Source organism: Crassostrea angulata, chromosome 9, assembly GCF_025612915.1.
Source record: "Crassostrea angulata isolate pt1a10 chromosome 9, ASM2561291v2, whole genome shotgun sequence".
In the NCBI taxonomy this organism is placed as follows: domain Eukaryota; kingdom Metazoa; phylum Mollusca; class Bivalvia; order Ostreida; family Ostreidae; genus Magallana; species Magallana angulata.
Window position 1 is genome coordinate 21242248 of NC_069119.1, and position 19004 is coordinate 21261251.

The window sequence follows — 19004 nt, forward strand, 5'->3', positions numbered from 1 at the left end:
AATTATATTTACTAAAAATATTTTTCTTTAATAATTGTAATTAAGCATTGTCAATCTTGTTTTACAATTGCTGTTTGTATTGTGAAATTTTCATGCAATAAACTTGGAGGAATGAATGTATTAATCAATTACTTAATTATTGACTAATGATCAAACGAAAGATTAGAACGTTTTCTAACATGAGAAATAAATTCAATGTTTTAATCGACTTATCAAAGGAAAAAGTTACATAAAGCTTAACTAATGCATGTGGGTAGAAAAATAAGACAGGGATCAAAAGTACTCTTTAATGGTCGCATATCTAATCGCTTGGTTAATCAATTCTTTGAATTATCTATCCAAGGATCATCGGGCCACTCTCGCTGAAAAGATTTTTAAAAGATGTATACATGTATGTACATACGTATGTGTAGAAATTCAAACAAAAGGAATGTAACATTTAAATGAAAATTGTTACAGAGAAGGATTTTTTATGATTTCCATGGAAGCCAATAGCAGGGATTGACACAGAAATACCTATTCCTCAACATGTTAACTTTGGTATATTTAACGGGATGTGATCATGATTTTCATGATTTAAGAGGTTTTCTAATTGTTATATATTTATCCATGTAATTAAGAAGTCAAAACCAATTATAAAAATCAAAGTACTGAAGTACTGAAAGCCGGGCTCTCTAAGTGTGTCTTTATGCATATTGTGTAGTAAAGACTGAAAATCTCTCTCTCTCTCTCTCTCTCTCTCTCTCTCTCTCTCTCTCTCTCTCTCTCTCTCTCTCTCTCTCTCATATGCTTTTAATGTCGGCAAAGCATCAGAGAGCGACCAAATTTTGTAAGCGGCTATAAACAAAAAATATGTCTGTCTAGTAGAAGTTAAAAAGTTTAACAGTTGCTGCCTTGAATTTTGAAACAAACATTATATAGGCCTATTCAATCCCTGTTTCTTCATCGCGCAGCAAAGTAGTTCATGGAAATTCATGCGCATTGTATGTGTCTAAAATGCAAAGTAATGTTTTAAAAACACGTTATTAATAAGAAAACTAAAAAAGATAGAAAATTCATTTGAAATTTAAAAAAAAGAAACAAAATGCCAACACTTTTGACAAAACGTGGCTCTTTGTGTAACTATTTGGTATAGCGGAAGCTTTACCTTGACGCTGTTTGGTTTTTTGTTTATTTGTGCTATTTAAAGTAACATTGGCGATTTGCCTGCCTATAGCCAGGACTCTGCTTTCAGCAGAGCCCGGCTAATAAGTTAATGGTTTTCACTATAGATAAAGAACAAACTGATATTTTTATTTGGGGTTTTTTAACTCATGTATAAGTGGTTCAATATGAAGAACAAAAACTGAAATCATTGACTGTTGTTGTCAATTTTTTATGATCTGAATGATAAGGAAAATGAAATTATAAAGATATTATCTTTTGCAAATATTGAGCATTGATACCACTTATCAAAAAGGCTTTTGGGAATAGTTGTGACACAGAGGTTCAGTTAAATCAGCTAGTTTACATACATTGCTATCACTACATTGTACTTACTCCTCCGACATTTCACAGATGAATCTTTCATGAGCATCACAATGAAGGTCCGCCCACTGACTGTGGCGGGGGTAAAACAGAACAGCACAGTTCTCTCCACCCTTGCCGTTAGGTTCGTGGCTTGCCCAATTTGTCGTCTGTACACGTTGTAGGTTGGATGAATACACCCACTCGTTTTCTGCCATAAGGTCGGTTATTCCGATCCAAAACGTGTCATCTATTAAATATATGTTTCACATTTTCTTCAGATGAGTACTTCATGAGTGGTTTTTTGTGTTTATCAGTTTTTGATTTATCAAACTTAAGGTAGAACTCAACATCACGCAGTATTATATAAATAGTGCCTGTTTGGGAGGGTAACAGTTGAAATTGACACCCCGAGAAAACCATTGTCAACCGACGCGAAGCGGAGGTTTACAATGGTTTACGAGGGGTGTCAATTTCAACAGTTATCCTCCCAAACAGGCACTATTTATTTTGTTATACTGAATGTCTTAATTTTTAAGAAATTTTACTGCTTTTGTATAGGAATAACGTGAATTCTACAGCGAACCGTACGCGCATAATTTTTGCGCATGTAACAATTTGTAATGTTACCCGTTGCTAAGTGCGTTGCTAACGCTGAGGGTAATAGAACGGATTATGAACTGCGTCTTAACCAATCAGATTTCAGTATTTAACATGAAAGTATAACAAATTAAAATTACTTATCATTATGATAATCAAACTAGTCATTGATGTAAACTTTTGTTTATGTAATGGTATATAATGTTCCTACAAATTCTCTCAGAATCATGAGAATGCTTGTATTCATGTAATTTTTAATATATAACGTTATATAGCTTTTGATAAAACATTTTGTGATGGAAATTGAACAAAGAAACACTATATGCACTTTATTTTTTTGTATTCTAAAGCCACTAGATGTCCTTTTGAAAATAAATGTTTTAGTATTATACTAGTATCTATTTTTCAATATTTGATTTTTAAAGGTCAATTTATTGACATAAAATTTTACTTTAGAGATACATGTATGACTAACCGAAAATCTAAATCTGTGTCCTTTACAAAAATTTAGATTATTGAGAATCAAAATTTACATGACAAATTTTGTCAGGATTAAATGCAAGTAATCCAATGAATACCTTGCAGTAGAAAAAAAACTGAGTAAGAGAAAATATTTGCTGGATTGTTTGTAAAATATTATTTCAGATTTCACAGATTTTATTACATCAGCAGCATACTTACATGTTCACCTTATTAGAACGCAGATAGCAATGTTTGTACTACAGTCAATATTGAAAATAAAATTTTTTTTTTTAAATCTTGGAAACTGACCTAATATTCTTTAAAATGCTGAGTGGTCAATAAATTTTTCACCAGGTCTACATTAGAGGTAGTTTCTTTAGTTATAAACTATATATTACCGGTATTTAGAAAAGAAAAATTTCAAATATTTTCACTTTAATATTTAAATATTTTTCTTTATTTATAAACTGAGCTCTGCTTTTCAGGTAGATTAATGTAGTTTAAAATAGCTGCGACAGTTTAGCTGTCTTACAGAGCTCCATTCTTATCCCAGTGTTTGTTTCTAACAGTTGTTTAATTCATAATTTTTAAATATGTTAAATACTCTCAATTTTTCAATAATGAATTGTATACTTGAGATATGAATTACATACATGTATTTGAAAAGAACGCAGTATATACCATGTTGATTTTTATAATGGTCTGTGGATCAATGCTCCAATTATTTGTTAATCAGAATATACAAAAACCGACTTAAAGCTTAGTTTGGAGTGTACAGCAACTGTTCTCAAATTAAAATGAAGTCTTTAATAATTTACTTAGAACATTATTTAAAGATTTTGTCATGGATACGTTAGCATTTGAATTGATTGATTTACATGTAACAGTACTAAAATTTCATATTATTATCAGAAAAATCCATACATGCTTCTCTGTTTTGTGACCAAAGAAAAAGACTTGAAATTGATATGATTATTCAATTGTTATTTTTGCTGTGGTATTTTTCCTAATATAGGAAGGTTCAATGGTAGTAGATCTGTATATATACACACGTAAGTTGTGGGCGTGACTGGTCAGGAAGGCGGACTCCTCGGGAGTGACGGGCTCCGCCAGCTTGGAATGGTAAGCCTGGCAGTAGCTCTACAAAGACCAACGTGCAATGGCTGTAAGTGTTGTAATGGTTGGGGTAGTTATTTATTTCAATTGTGTTTATTTATGTTAGTTATACATGTACATTTGTCATTTTACAACACAACTTTACATTTGCAACGTCATTCCACTAATTTCAACTATTCATTAGGTTTAACAGTTACTGTATTGGTCAACACTGTTGGTCACAAAGTAAGATTTCGACACGGTGTGTAAGTTAAATCAGTACGATATACGTTTACATAGATCTATGCAGATATACCCACTGAAGCCATTCCCCAAGGTTCGGGCATTCTTGAGAACATATAACATTTGTTTTTGTACTGAGTCCATCCCGAGCGGCAGCCGGAACCTATCAAAATAGGAAGCAAGACGACTCACTTCCGGCGGAAGTTCTGTGCAGAATACTGTCATTGTACTGTCATCTTGATTCATAGGTACAATTAGTTATCTTCCTCATACTTAAAACTTATGTATCATGCAAATCAGTCTCTCTATATAATAAAGTAGCATAATTGTTTTCCATCAAAAAGGACTTTTTAAAAAACGTCTGTAAAGAGAATATAAATATACTAATATACATTCTCAAAATCATTAATGTACTATACATTCTCAAACATCAGAAAAAAAGCTAAGTCCTGTTAAGGAAGATTTTACTAGTATATTTGCACTATCGGTGTATAACTACCGCATAAAAGATGTATGGTATGAAGAAGTAACAAAGTTTTATTAACTGATTATCTTGTCTGTAAGACGCTTACCGTGTGCTACCGCTAGGTAAAAAAACACCAAGATCAGGGGGGATAACTTTCTGGTCGCTCCCATAGTTTACCTGACAGTCAATGATAGATCTACTTAAGGTTGTCAGAAATATGACCAATAGCAGGGTCAAGTGATAAGCATTAGTACTGAAAACTGAAAAATGGATCAAATTATCTCGATATTACTCAACATTTCCTCACAGTCGTGATTAGGTCATCAATTTTGTTTACTCTTGGCATTAATGACATTCATTCGGAAATGTTATAAATTTTTTTTTAATCTAATCAAAGCAAATCTTTAAATCTGAGATGTAAACCATTAGGAAATATGATGAAAAATCGGTGTTTGCGATTTTATATTGTCGCGTTTTGATGCAAAATGAAACAATCGCTGAATTGAGTACTCGCGTAAAATAAGGAATCGACAGTAATGGTATGCCATATGCATAGAAAACTGAAAATCTACCACTTCAAAAGAGGCCCTTCAATGGAATCAATGGAAAAGAAGTTCTGATATATACAGATAGCACACAAGGACTTTGTAGATATCCGTTAACGATAGTTTGACCCCATATTGTTATTATTTCCGTAAAAAAAAATTAAATTTGATTTTATCTGATAATACAGGCACACCCTTTTTTAGAATAATGATTGTTATAATTTCCTTGAAAACATATTGTTACGATTATTTTGAAAAAATAAACATTAAAACATAAAGATTGCTTTTATGAGTATCCATCTTAATCAGTCCAACACATTTTGAGATGTTGATCAATTCATATGACATGCATCCTAGTGTATCATTAGTCATACATTTTAAAAACAACACCAGCAAGGACAGGTTTTACTTACATACAACTTTCTTTATCAATTCAATATTTTTGTGAACATTTTATAATTAGAGTCATTGTTATTTGTCACAAAACCCTTGACCTCGGAGGAGAGATGTTTTCAATTGATGATGCGAACGTTTTTACATACAAGAAAGTTTAAGATAACAAAGAATCCCTTTTTATTTAAGCACTGAATGCTTATTTTTGAAAATCATTAGTCCTACAACACAACATGTTGTGTAGACATGTTGAATTTAGGTATTATAATTTGTTTGTAGGACTGACGATATACATGAAATATTTTTGCATCGTCTTTTGTGATGGAAACTCTATTTTGAGATGGGATAGATATAATTAAACAATCATTTTTTCAAAAGTTTACATCATATTGGTTAGGTAAGTTTGATCGCTACCTTTAATTTAATAATAATAATGATAGATCTATATTTAAAACGCGTGATAATGTTTAGTTGTGAACACGTTCAATAACACACGTCAAGCCTGATCACGGCGTATGAACTCAGTCTTGACGTTTGTTATTGAACATTACCGATATGGGGAAATATACACTGAATGTAAATATATATTTTTAAAATCACGCATTGTAAAGAATAATGCATAGATGGGAAGTCCTGAAACTGTACATAGAAACAGCGGGATTTTTTGTAAACGTATATCATAGTTTAACCTTTTCGTTCACTTAAAGTTAAGACTGATTGACACGGCCTCTTTTTAAACATTTTTAAAACTGTTTTTCAAAGAAACTCAGAATTTACTTATTTGTGAATAAAAACTGATAATGACGAAAAAAAAAACCAAAAATTTAATATGATTGATATAGTTTATGTACAATCAAACTCTATGGTATGATGTGTAATTTATACAAATACAATTTATGTACGTCACCCTATGATTGCGATCGGGCTTGCAAAACTGCTTTCTCTGAAATACAAATTACAATTGTTTTGAAAATGCCTTTCCTTCGTAATAAGGCAAAATAAATAGGAAAATGTCAGAGAGAGAGAGAGAGAGAGAGAGAGAGAGAGAGAGAGAGAGAGAGACGTAGCGTTACACACTCGAGGGATATTTCACAGACGAATCTCTCAGACACGTGACAGTGGGTGTCCCTCCATTGTCCGTGAGAGTGTCCGTCCATCAGGACACAATTCTCCCCGGAGTGTCCGTCCGGCTGTCCGTGTCTCCAGTTACTGACCACCAAACTGTGTTGTGTGGAGGAGTATATCCATTGGTTCTCCACAATGACGTCACTTATCCCAATCCAATAAAGGTGTTCTATAAAGTAGAGAATTTGAATTTTTGAATTTTTAGTTTATTTAGACATCATTAGTGTTGAAAAGCAATCTGTAGACAACCATTAGTGGAGGAGTGTCTAAGCAACGTTTTAAATTTTAACATTAGAAAAAAACCCTTTTCAAAAACTTTAAAACTTTCCTCATCTGTTGACTATAAATGCCTTACTTTGACTGCTAGCGTGACTAGCTAGGAATGACTGCTCCCCAGGGGTAATCGGTTCAGCTAACTTCCCGTGGTACGAATGACAGTAGCTCTAAAATGGGAGAAAACCTTAAAGTAATAATATTCTAAAACATAAATTGCACACATATTTTTACATGTTTTTTTTATATCAGCGAATTAGGTTTTTCCGATTTTTTATTCAAAAAATTGTCATGATATCAATCATTTAAAAGTTAATATTTACATTCTACTGTGTTTTTCCATAAATTCCGTGATGTTTAAATGCCTCTAAATGCAACACCTATTCACTGCGTATGAATTTACGATCGAGTAATTTACATAAGTAAGTCTCAAACAGTGATTTCAATGTTATTGGTTAAAAAATGCATTTCATGAATGTTGTCAAAACACCATGTTTTATAATTATTCAACAAAAAAGTTGACTTAATTGTTAAAAGCAACATTTCAAGAGTTATTTATCATGGATTATATTTTCATGCTCGTCGATCTCATCTTAACAGTCTATGTGAAAACCAGTTTAAAACGGTTTTACAAAACAGCTGTTCTTGCTGTTACTTATTCACTCCCTCCGTGATCTGCACTTTATATCGATTTATTTAAGTAAACAATTGATTTCTTCTGTAAGGGAATGTAAATATAAGCATTAAATGATTTCTTTTTGACGTCGTCGTGTCAATAACTGCCGTCAGGTGAGCAGACAAATTATCATAACGCGCTAACGCGCGTTATTCAATTTGTCTGCTCACCTGACGGCAGTAAACTGTTATTGACACGACGACGTCAAAAATAAATCATTCAATGCTATATAAAAATCTTATTATTTTTTATCGTCAAGACGTGCATCTTAATATATAATCAAATGATTGTCATTTTTAGAAAAGAGTGACAACGTAGAAAAAGTCAAATCTTCCCGTAGTATAATAAGAACATGTATATATAGTGTTGGGGGATGTTGAAATCCTTCACATAAAATTAGGTTTTGCCGGAACTTGGTGCATGAGACTGACAAATGCACGTGAGAGCGATAACAATAACTTAAGGCGTTCCGTATTGGAAAGATCCGGTGAAACGGGTGTAAATCCAATCACTGCAGTGCACGATAATTGGCATTTGGATGAATCAGGGGTTATACATTACATGTATATTGATCGATCAAAGTAAAATGACTAATTTTGAATATGTGTAAACATACATGTATAATAATTTTTTTTTAAATCATAATACATGTTTATATGTATAGAGCATAACCGTTGTGTTTATTGCAGGAAAACAGTAACTAAATGCATGAAGGATAAAAATAGGATTGCCACGTTACATTTTTCTTACAATTGCACCTTGTTTATAGTAATGTACACTAAAATATCAAATTTTAGTGTGAAATACTACGTATATGTAATTGTTATTCTACATTTGTAGAGGAAAAGGTTCACTACACGAAAGGCAAAATTTCAACTACAGATATTTTGGACTACATCATTATTAAACCCTATTGAATCGTTCTGAAGATGCAAAAATAAAATAAAAATTTTGCGCTTGAGATTCAATTATATATTTTTTTCTATACTTTGTACATTTGCAATTAGGAAAATATTAAGATCATTTTATTATACCGAGGCTGTTGGCCAAGGTTCCGCCATGTGTGAAAACATGTAACATTTGTCTGTATATGCCACCCATCCGTGATGACAGCCCGCTCCTATAAATGTAGGATACATGAAAATTATATAATACATTTATTGTATGATGGTGAGAGAAATATGAAGATTTATTACCTCATGAAAGATCATATTTCCATGGAACATGTACACCACCTAAGGCAAATCTGGGTTTTTTTACTGGGAGAATAAATCTTCATACTTCCCGACCATTCATGCAATATTTTTTTTTTGATTACAACAAACAAAAATTGATTATATGGAATACGTCGATTTGTTTCAGTTCTTCGATTTTTCGAAAGCAATATAACGTCGTGGTCGTTTGATTTTCTATGTTATTGTGTCTCTTTTCTATCATAAATTCGAATCATACAAGTTTAAATTGGTTTTTGGGATATAAAGAGAATCAAAATGATGAAATATTTTTTATTTAACCATATTTGTCTACATTATGCTCATATCGACTTTTGCATACCATTGGAATGAAAAATACCGACTTTTTCGAAGAGGTTGAATATGATATTTATTCCCCGGGACACACGACATTTCGTTCGCTGTGTTCACTTATGACTTAAACCTGACGTAAACTAACTTAAGATAACGAAATACCCGTATCAATTTGTGACGGAATTATACAATAAACCAGTTATTGCTTTTTTTTTTCAATTTATTAATCAATACCATATTCACTGAATCCCTCGGGCTGAGTGAATATAGTACTTCTTGGGTAGATAAATAATTGACCTCAAAAACAGCAATAATTGTATTAAAATGTGTCTGTAAGATGTGACCCTTACAGTCATTCAATCATCGGATGGGAAATCTGCATAATATGGCATACATCTTGTGATACTTAGTTGTTGGTTCCTTCATACTATAGTGTGTAGATTTTTGGGAGGTTAGCAATGAGCATCTCTCACATGTTATTTAACTCCTGGTGTATTTCAGCCTTATGAACACAAAACTAATTCACATGTGAAAAAGATGTATAATACTTGTATCATATTTAAAAATCTCCAACAAAGTTTCCAATCTGTCGGAAACTACCAACTAACTTCATTCTGATTTGCATGTGAATACAAAGCAAAAAACAAAAACAAAACAATAAAACGAAAAACATTTTCAAAAATTAACTTTGCTCACACTAAACTGAAAGTAAAACTGAGAGAGGCTGGATCGCCAACAAATTACCATCAGATCTACCTTAAAATTTTACGCATTTCTTCATTATAGCTATATTTAGCTATTATTTTACATTTAGAATTTGAATATTTTCCTGTACCTTTATACAAAGTTCTTCAAAGAATTTAATTAAGTCTAGAAATGGAGGCGATCATGCAGCCCGCTTTACGGGAGTTTATTCCGTTAACAGTCTCTCAGTTTTACTTCATGCACGACTTACCTTTGCAAGAATTATGAGTGAAAACGTAAATCAACGCAAGAAGCAAGGACCTACAAACCATTTTGCTTTGTTATTCTCGGGAGAAACACCTTACAGTACCTGTTATCAGATGTAATAACAGGTGTATGGCGGTGATAAGAACTAACCAAACTCTAGGCGAATGTTTCTATACTGTAATATTTACATTGTCCAGTGTCTTAATTCAAACGACGTATTGTTGGGATGCAAGCGGGGTTTTGCATACCTAACTAACATCTGAAAATGATAAAAGTACAATGTAATTAGGAATCATTCTTTGAATATTATGAGGTGATAATATCAGTTGGGCGTGATCTAATCTATCATATAGACCTTCGCGCTTTATTGGATTTGGTATGCAGCTACATATACGCGATACAATGTAACATCGACAAAAAGAAACAAATATGTCTTTTTGTTTTTAATTTCAAAAATCTATTTAAAAAAAAGAAGAAGAATGTTCTAGTTTTATCATAAGTTTTATGGCTTGTTTACATGTATGTTTGTTTCTTAGATTAAAGGTAGAACCATTTTATCAAAACCCTGGACTTCGATGCATTTATGATTCACGAGTTGCACCTATTCGCCATAGCCGCTGTATATAACGGGGGGGGGGGGCTGCTAAGATGTTTACATCTTATAATTGTTCATTCTTTGGGACTTTCTTCACCATCTGTATGCCTTATAGGTATATGAAGATGTACATCTTAGCTCATGCTCATGCATTTTGAAACCGGTATTGACTTTTTGTTTTTTAAAGAAACATGGTCATGATTTTGGTTAAATTTTATTTTTCTATTTTTTGTTTACAGTGCTTTAGAAATGCATTTCTAATGACCAACCAATATTTGAGAGTCAGGCGGAGGGTTATAACCAAGATACAGAGCTTTCAATTCCTTGTTATGTAAACAAGGCTCGTGCCCTGTTTTTGTTTACATGGGTTTAATAAACCGGTTAACGTTCTTTTTCAAGCTGATTTCTCCCTCCTTTAATTTTTTAAAGCATGAATAAATATTTGATCACCTCATAATGTTCTAAGAATGACTCCTCATTACCTATATTTATATAATTTTTAACAATTGTACGCTGAAATATTTATTTAAAAAATGATGAAATGCATTGGACTATACATTACAAAATCAATGGTGTTATCACAGACAAAGACACCGGAAACTTCATTATTACGGGAGCGTATTAGTGCTTCGTTTTACTTTTTTCTTTAAAATTCCAACTTAAAAGTGGGATTTTCTAACTTTAAAGTTGTTTTTTTTTTCTCAACTTTAATTTTGAAATTTCAAACTTTATTGTTGATTTTTTTTTTTAACTTCAAAGTTGGAATTTTCTGCTTTAATATTGGAATTACCTAATTTTTTTGTTTAAACGAATTTCTTGTAAATATCACAGGCAAACTGGGCATAAACTTATAGTTGTGTATGTCTGAACTGGGAGTTTTCATATTAATATATAAGATTAAAACGTTTAAATTTATTAAGTATCAGATATCAAATATCGAAATAATTTTTAATCAAATGAACGTAATCTTAATATGTGAAACAAAAGGGTGTCGTTAATGAAATACAGGATAAGATAAAGCACACTGAAAGACAATTAAGATCACAACGAAGCCTAGAATTTGTATATTTTGATCGTGCCTTTATCTACATGGCGTTGTGAATAAAATCACTTATTAAAACACATTCGTCTGAATTTGGATTGAAGGTGGAAATTCTAAGATTAAAGTTGAAAATTCCAACTTTTAAAATGGAATTAAAAAATTACAACGTAGCACTAATCCGCTTCCATAAATTACAATGTATTTAATTTGTCTTGTTTATAGTCTTGTCTTGTTTATAGTCTTTATTAAAGTGATTGTTTCAGTTTTTGTGTTTATATAAAAACAACATATTTCCGCGCACTTTTGATAAACTTAATCAAGTCATTTAGTGAATACAGAGTTAAACTTGTGCTTAATTTTGTCAACGAAATTTGTCAAGGAGTTTTGAATTTTATCTTTCCATTGTCCCTTTTTTTACAAGTCTATCACAGAATTTAACACTTTTTAAGTTTACATTCTAAGATTATGTTGTTATGGCTATGTCGAAATTCACGCTATACTAGTAATTCACATTGTCAATGCTTCTAAAAATTTCATTATCTTGGAAATTTATAATTGGCCGTTTTTCTTCAAAAATCAATATATTTTGTGGACCGTTTACGTAATTTCTCCCGACGGCAGAAGCTTAATGTGTTGACTCTGACGGAAGCCCGAGATGTCTAATTGTTTTATTAAGGATGATGTCACATGTGTGCAAACTTAGGCATTCAATTAATTTTGATTTACTACAGAGAGAAAAAAGAGAGAATGGAGAAGAAGAAATGGAAAGAAATGAGAGAGTTGCGTTTCTTAAAACAGTTTCGATATACTTCTCGATCCATTTGAATCATGCCAGCTGTTTTTGACAATGTATGTATTGCATCTGGAGTGGGATTGAAATCTTGCAGACCACAGAAGAGAACACAGACTAGTGATTCATGCTTTCCTCGATAGTATACACAGAAAACACATATCGTTTTATAATCTACAACATTCAAGTTTTTATCTCATATCTAAATAACTTTACCACGTTCGGGGATGCAGTGCTGGCCCCGCTCTTTTACATGCAGTTGTAAGTTTTACCGTCAGCGCGGATAAATGAAACGGGAACTGTGTTTATAAAACGCATATATAGTGTGCTTCAAACCGTGGACGCCTTTGGAACTCGGCGGACATGGTTTCAAACACTCTCATTGTGTGATTCTTTTTCCGTGAGTTTTGGATTATTTTAGTCTAAGTGACTGGTGCTGATGAATTGGGGAGACAAGGCGCACATTGCGTGCATGGGTTTTAAACGACAATGAAATAAACAGGGGAATCCAGAAGTGTCCAAAGTTCATCAGATCAATCTCTGAAGGATTGCGACCGCACACGCGAGTTTTAAAGTCTTTTTTGTGTCAATTATGTATATCCTCATAAAGATGTCGCATAAATTAATACACAAAACGGGGGTCAAAACAACTTAACGTGAAATGAGAAATTTCCTTAATACACTTCCTGTTTTGGGAACACTTGGAGGTGGAGGGTTTGTAATAGCGAGCAGTGTAGACGAAGATAGAAGGCCATGCTGAAATGCAGAAAAAAGAAAATATATTGGGTGTGGGCTGCAAAGAAGCTATTTAAAATGTGTCAGCGCCTCACGCATGTGCTTTGATTTTTCTTCTTTTTTTATCGTTTTACACGCGTGTTGAATTTTGCCAGGATGTTAATTTTAGGAACAAAAGGATACGTATCCATTCACTGTATACAAACCTGATCTTGTATATATATGTTTACATGATTTAGAGGGGAAAGAAAAAAAATGAGCGACAGGAAACTTGGATAAAATAGAAAGTTGTCTCCTTAGCAGATGGCGGGTCTATAGTGATCTGAGGATATTTCAGTGGGATGGAGGATAATTATGACGACGATCCTCTGGGATTCCTGGCGGAGTTTAAGAAGGGACGTTACATGTCCTTCAGTATCGACAGTAGTAACCTCTACCTGAACGAGATTCCCGAGGGAGAGTGCAGTGACGGTAAGTCAGCCCCCCCCCCTTCCACCCACCCACACAACGAACTAGGATAATTAGGTTTGTCTTGACGTAATATTGTAGATTGATACTACATGTATTACAGTGTTAATGTATTTTGATGAAACTTAAGTTCGCCTTTTTTTTTTAAAGAAAATTATATAAATCCTTTTTGTCACTTCGAAATCTATTTCGTAAAATTATATATATAAATAGTTACCTTTAAATTTTTATATATAGGTGATTTCAGAAAATATTATTTGTGTAAATCTTTTGATTTTTTGATAGCGCGTATCAAATGTTTTCCAAGTAAGTACATGTATGATTTCTTTTTTTTTTTTTAAATACGATTAATCCCTTTTTCTGTCTATTTCTCATTTGAAAATCTAACGTTATTGATATGGTTTTTCTAAAACAATGCATACCACATAGGCGTCGGAACCGGGGGGGCTAGGGGGGGCTTAGCCCCCCCACTTTTTTTGCAAAGTTATACCTAACCATTACAAACATAGCATGATAGAGGGTTCAGCCCCCCCCACTTTTTGTCGTAGGAAATATTATTGTTCCTAAATTTACCTTGAAAGATTGAGAAGTTAGATTCAGAAGCATACTAGCCCCCCCCCCCCCCCCCCCCACGGATTAGGAATTTCCTGATTTTGGAAAAAAAATTTAGGATAAGTATTTTTTTTTTTTTTTGGAAGTATAGGTATACCCCCCCCCCCCCCCCCACGGATTAGGATTTTCATGATTTTTGGAATTACTTTTTTCTCAATATTTCCAATATTTCTGAGGATTAGTCTAGCCCCCCCCCACTTTCAATTTGCTTCCGACGCCTATGTACCATAATACATCACAATGAATTGATTAAATGCGATGCATGGCATTGTGGAAACTAACGACTTTGAAACGTTCCCTGAATCAAGCGCTTCCCAGTGCGGAGAAGCGTTGCACTGATTCAGATCTCTCGCGAGAAAGTACGATGACTCATAACATCAAGATGAGCCTGGCCTTCTTCCTGTGAAAAGAGGAAACTGTGATTTTTTACTTGGATTTAAATTTGAAATACTTTGATTGACGGACATCTTTAATATAGTAATGTAAACACTTCATAACATGCCTTTGAAAAGCTTGGTCAGAAATCGTCGTATTATAACTATGAATTCTTGAAAAGTCCTATCGCCAACATTGTTTTCATCTCTTCAGAAAATGGAACCAACACTGACTTTAGATCGACCGAGAGCTCTGACCACTTTGACGAAAGTCAGAGTGGTGAAGAGCTAGACCGCATCACACCTCTGATAGAAATGGGCAATGGTGAAAGTATGCATAATAATCACAGAGGTTTTGATCTGAGGACATCTGTAGCCATGCCTATGCGTCTGCCGATGCCAGACCCCCATGAGTTGGAAAAGAGGTTCACCAAAGTGCTGGTACGTAAGATGGATGCATGTTAACATTTCAACTTTTTGAAATTTCAATTGTGTTTTGACAGTTTAATGTTAATGTGCAAATGTCACATATACATATGATCCACTTAGAGAATCCAAGAGGACCCCCTCCCCTTCCAATTATATTAAACTGTTTAAGTAATAAGCATATGCCTGAAAATGAGAAAAGTGGTAAACAGTTCTGTTATAATATTCTTAAACTGTAAAATAAGATTTGTATATACATGATATAGATTCCCAATACATTTAAATCTTTGAAACAAAATATTCGCCATAAAGAAAGATATAATAAATGTGACACTGCATTACTTATTTGATATACCGGTATTTGATTCATTAAAATCAACATGCAGTTAAGCAATAAGATAGTTTTGGTGTTTGTTTGATAGAATACAAAACTCAATGAATGAAATTGTAGTCAGTGTACAAAACAACATTGGCTACCTACCTAGTCTTTGTTGCACCTGGGGGCACATAGGGCAGGGACTAGGGATATCGATATCTATTCTTCTCTGTTCCTTTCTGTCCTTTCTGTTTCTCCCCAGGTAAGATTCATGGCCTTAGTTTGTTGTTTTTTTTGACGGTTCACCTCCATGTTGTTCTTGGTACAAACCAACCTAGTGCAGTCTCATTGTCACTGTATCATCTTCATTTTTTATGCTGACGGAAAACTGATGTGAAATGAGTGTATTGAAATATAAGTGTATATGTATATACAAATGCACTTTAGTAAAAATAATTTTTCTCGTTTGAAATAACATGTTTAAAACATAGGATTGAAGAAGTAGTGTAGTGCATGGCATTGTCTATGCTAGCAATCAATTGTGTGGAACAGACTTTAAGAAAAGATCGTATATACACCAGCTCAATGCATTTTGCATAAAGAACAATTTAACATGATAGTGGTGTTTAATAGAATTATACTGAGAAACAGTAATGTAACTGAAGCTCTGACACAGATGTCTCACTCAGCAGGCGACTTTAAAAAAACTATGCTGAATGTATACCAATGCCCTGTGTATATTGCTAATGAAGAAATTTGGTGTTGATTGTTGTAAATAGATCAATCTTTGCTACCATTTTAGAATGAGTCAACAACATTTGGCTGAATGAATACCATTGAAAGTATTTGAGATCTAGTAAATCTATCTAATCATTCTATATCTGCTTAGATCTCACTTTTTTTTTTTTTAAAACAAACTTCCTGCATTATGAAATTTTATGATCAAATATATCTACTTAAAAATACTTGAGGGAAATTGTTCTCAAATTGTTCTCACAATCATCAATAAATATTTGATTTAAATCTGTGTATGTGAAAGAGAGGAAAACACATCAATTTGTTAAAAAAAGAATATAATGTACAAACTTGCTTAAGATACAGTTACTTGAACAAGAGATTTAAAGAATATTAAATTGTATGTAAAGCAAATCAGAATATGATTTTAAATATGGTACATGTATGTAAGGTTTCTTACTGTTTTTTAGAACTACTCAAATATGATTGAGTAAATTAATATACTTGATGACTGTCAAATTATTTCACTGGCAAATGTGTTAATAAATGCTCGGCATTTACTCATAATGATGAACATTAACAAGTTAGTAATGAACCTCATATAGGCCTAATAATAGAATCTCATAAAAGTCGTAGCATTAAGAAGCCACACCCTGTTTGACCTTTGTTAACCCCGCTGACCTCACAAAGCTCCTGGTTGTAGGATGTCTTGTGATGCAATGATTGACAGCTGAGTGGATACATGATATGTCGGTCACTCATCAAGACTACATTCCACGATAGGTCATAGCAAAAGCTTGCTCTTAAAATACCACAAAAACAGTAGTGGAAAAACACCTACATAGTACATGTATATAAACACCTACATAGTATATAATCTTTCATGTTTATATCCACCAATGTCTTTGGGTGAAAATGTTTTTTTATTGGAAGTGGGGGGGGGGGGGGGGGAGGATTATGTTGATTGTTCTAAATATCCCCTCTACCCCATTTCCCTCCCCCTCCCCCCCTCCCCCCCCCCCCAAAAAAAATACAACCAACAAATGAAAAATTGCAGCATGCTTAAATGAAAGCAAGTGAACTTTTTGCCTTTATCATCTACAGTATGGTAAAATATGTTTTATACATGCATGCATTTGAAACATTTCATGTGTGCTAAATCAAGTGTTAGACCTCTATCTGTGTTTTTCTTATTAATTTGCATTCATGTTCTCTTCCCTCCCCCTGAAATACGTCTGAAAAATTGCACTGAATAGAATATTACTATTGAGTTACATAATTGTAAATTATTTTCACCATTATATTTATCTTCATGCAATATGTCATGGATTTATTGGATATGTCATGGATTTATTGGTACTGTGGGTACATGTCACAAATACTATGCTGTTAGTATATAAGGTAGATGTAACACCTAATGCACCTGTTGCAAACTTCATTGTTGTGTGCATAACATGCAGCTCATTGATTGATTAACATTTAATTTAATATACAAGGATTCTACATGGAAATACAAAAGTAACAATACACACCTACTCAGTCATCATTCTAATTTCTGGAAGAATCTGCATTCAGATAATTTGTCTGTGCATTAGATGTTTCTGGAGTTTTGCTAAATTACTTTTCCCATAAGCATTTCATTATAAAGGCTTATGACCCTAAAAGCCCTATGTGTGTGCAGCATCCTGCAGAGTTGTGGCCATGTTGTGTTCTGTTCACTGTGTTTGTTTGTCTGTTCTCCTTCAGTATTCTTCTTTGGTTTCTTGTCTATTCATTTTGACAAAAAGTAGGAAAACAGTGTTGGCATTGTGATTCTGTAGTTATCTTTTTGTCATTCCCCCTTTCATTTTTCTTCTTCCCATATATCAAACTCTTTTTTCTGACTCTTTAATGCAAAGAATATTATTGACATGAAACCTTTGCATCTCTCTATAGTACTTTGAAGAGAGTGAATTGTGACATCAACCATTATAAATCTTTCTTGATGATCTTCATCATAAACTGTAATGTAGAATTGGTTCTTATCATGCTGTTACATCTTCCTCCTCACTGTACACCTGTAACTGTACTTGTAGTATGCGGTCCTATGCCTTACATTCAGGAGCAGGTTGAACCATTTCTAGGAATTGGATGTAATTGCTTTAACAGCTGTGTGTGTGATCTGAAGGTTTCTCTTACACTGACTGCAGACTGCACTATAACTCTGTATATTACACACAGTGATAACAATGAAGCTCTGTGAGTCGGGGATTTTTGTATCTCATGTAATTCCCACAGAGTTAAAGATGTGTTGCTTGGCTTAATCAATTTGTTTCCTCAAAATATTTATTATTTCGTTTGTTTTGTAATGTCAGTCTCTCTATCTCTAACATTTGATTTATGATTTAAAATCAAGAAATTGCAAATGTCTTTGTTCTATTTTATGCTTCAACTGATGATATAAGTTCTTTTTAGTGTTTGGATGCTTACAGTTTCTAAATCTCCCTTAAAATATGGGTACATGTATTACATCAGTGACAGGAGGAATGATGATGGGGAGAGAATAGCTTTAATGAACATTTATCCCGTTAGGGGAGACCTGACATTTTTCATTTGCATACAACAGGGTGAGGCAAGCATAAGCTAACATAACAATAAGCAAACATTTTTATCAGTAAAGTTGAGCAAAATAAACCCAATAGTTTTTTATTTGCAATTTACTAAAAATGATAATTTTTGTTTTTCAAACTTTCTTTACTTTGGTTATGGTCTGACTATTCAAATGTGAATCAGCTAGCCATTAAGGGAAGTATCTTTGGGCCATTTGTATAACAGTCTCTTTGGCTCCATACTGTAGGCATTTAGTATATATAGGAAGGATATTATAGATCTGAAGTGAACTTGCCAGATATGGGGTTTAGGCCTTTTGAAGTCAATATATTGTCATCAAACTGCATCATTTTGATAGCATCTACAATTGCATCAATAGTTTGTTGTTAGTTGTTATTATGTTCATTTTTGGAATTGTAGGTTTTTAGACAGTCCTTTTAGCTTGTCTGAGTGACAGGTTG

At 33.2% G+C, this 19004-nt stretch overlaps 3 protein-coding genes across 15 annotated transcripts in view; 1 reads left to right on the forward strand and 2 right to left on the reverse strand.

Moving 5' to 3' along the window:
- Nucleotides 1–273: 273 nt before the first annotated feature.
- Nucleotides 274–4627, reverse strand: LOC128162345 (perlucin-like protein). Its single transcript, XM_052825502.1, has 5 exons — nucleotides 4479–4627; nucleotides 3984–4069; nucleotides 3621–3708; nucleotides 1540–1756; nucleotides 274–362 (listed from the first exon to the last, which is right to left on the reverse strand). The coding sequence occupies exons 1-5, from the start codon at nucleotides 4540–4542 to the stop codon at nucleotides 335–337; spliced, it is 483 nt and encodes a 160-aa protein (XP_052681462.1). The 5' UTR covers nucleotides 4543–4627; the 3' UTR covers nucleotides 274–334.
- Nucleotides 4628–6133: 1506 nt separating this feature from the next.
- On the reverse strand, nucleotides 6134–10013 carry LOC128162344 (aggrecan core protein-like). The gene is made up of 5 exons (XM_052825501.1): nucleotides 9866–10013; nucleotides 8419–8504; nucleotides 6791–6878; nucleotides 6388–6604; nucleotides 6134–6253 (listed from the first exon to the last, which is right to left on the reverse strand). Exons 1-5 carry the CDS (start codon nucleotides 9924–9926, stop codon nucleotides 6214–6216), a joined length of 492 nt encoding a protein of 163 aa, XP_052681461.1. The 5' UTR covers nucleotides 9927–10013; the 3' UTR covers nucleotides 6134–6213.
- Nucleotides 10014–12509: 2496 nt separating this feature from the next.
- The window catches only part of LOC128162342 (formin-like protein), a 34836-nt gene continuing 28341 nt past the window's right edge, over nucleotides 12510–19004 (forward strand). For 5 of the 13 annotated variants that reach the window (XM_052825487.1, XM_052825489.1, XM_052825490.1 and 2 more), the window contains exons 1-3: nucleotides 12511–13494; nucleotides 13777–13797; nucleotides 14692–14918. In XM_052825487.1, the coding sequence (XP_052681447.1) occupies nucleotides 13365–13494; nucleotides 13777–13797; nucleotides 14692–14918 (378 nt within the window). In that variant the 5' untranslated portion in view covers nucleotides 12511–13364. Of the gene's footprint in view, nucleotides 13495–13776; nucleotides 13798–14391; nucleotides 14586–14691; nucleotides 14919–19004 lie in introns of those variants that run through there. The other 8 variants (XM_052825485.1, XM_052825494.1, XM_052825492.1 and 5 more) reach the window with 8 other exon arrangements.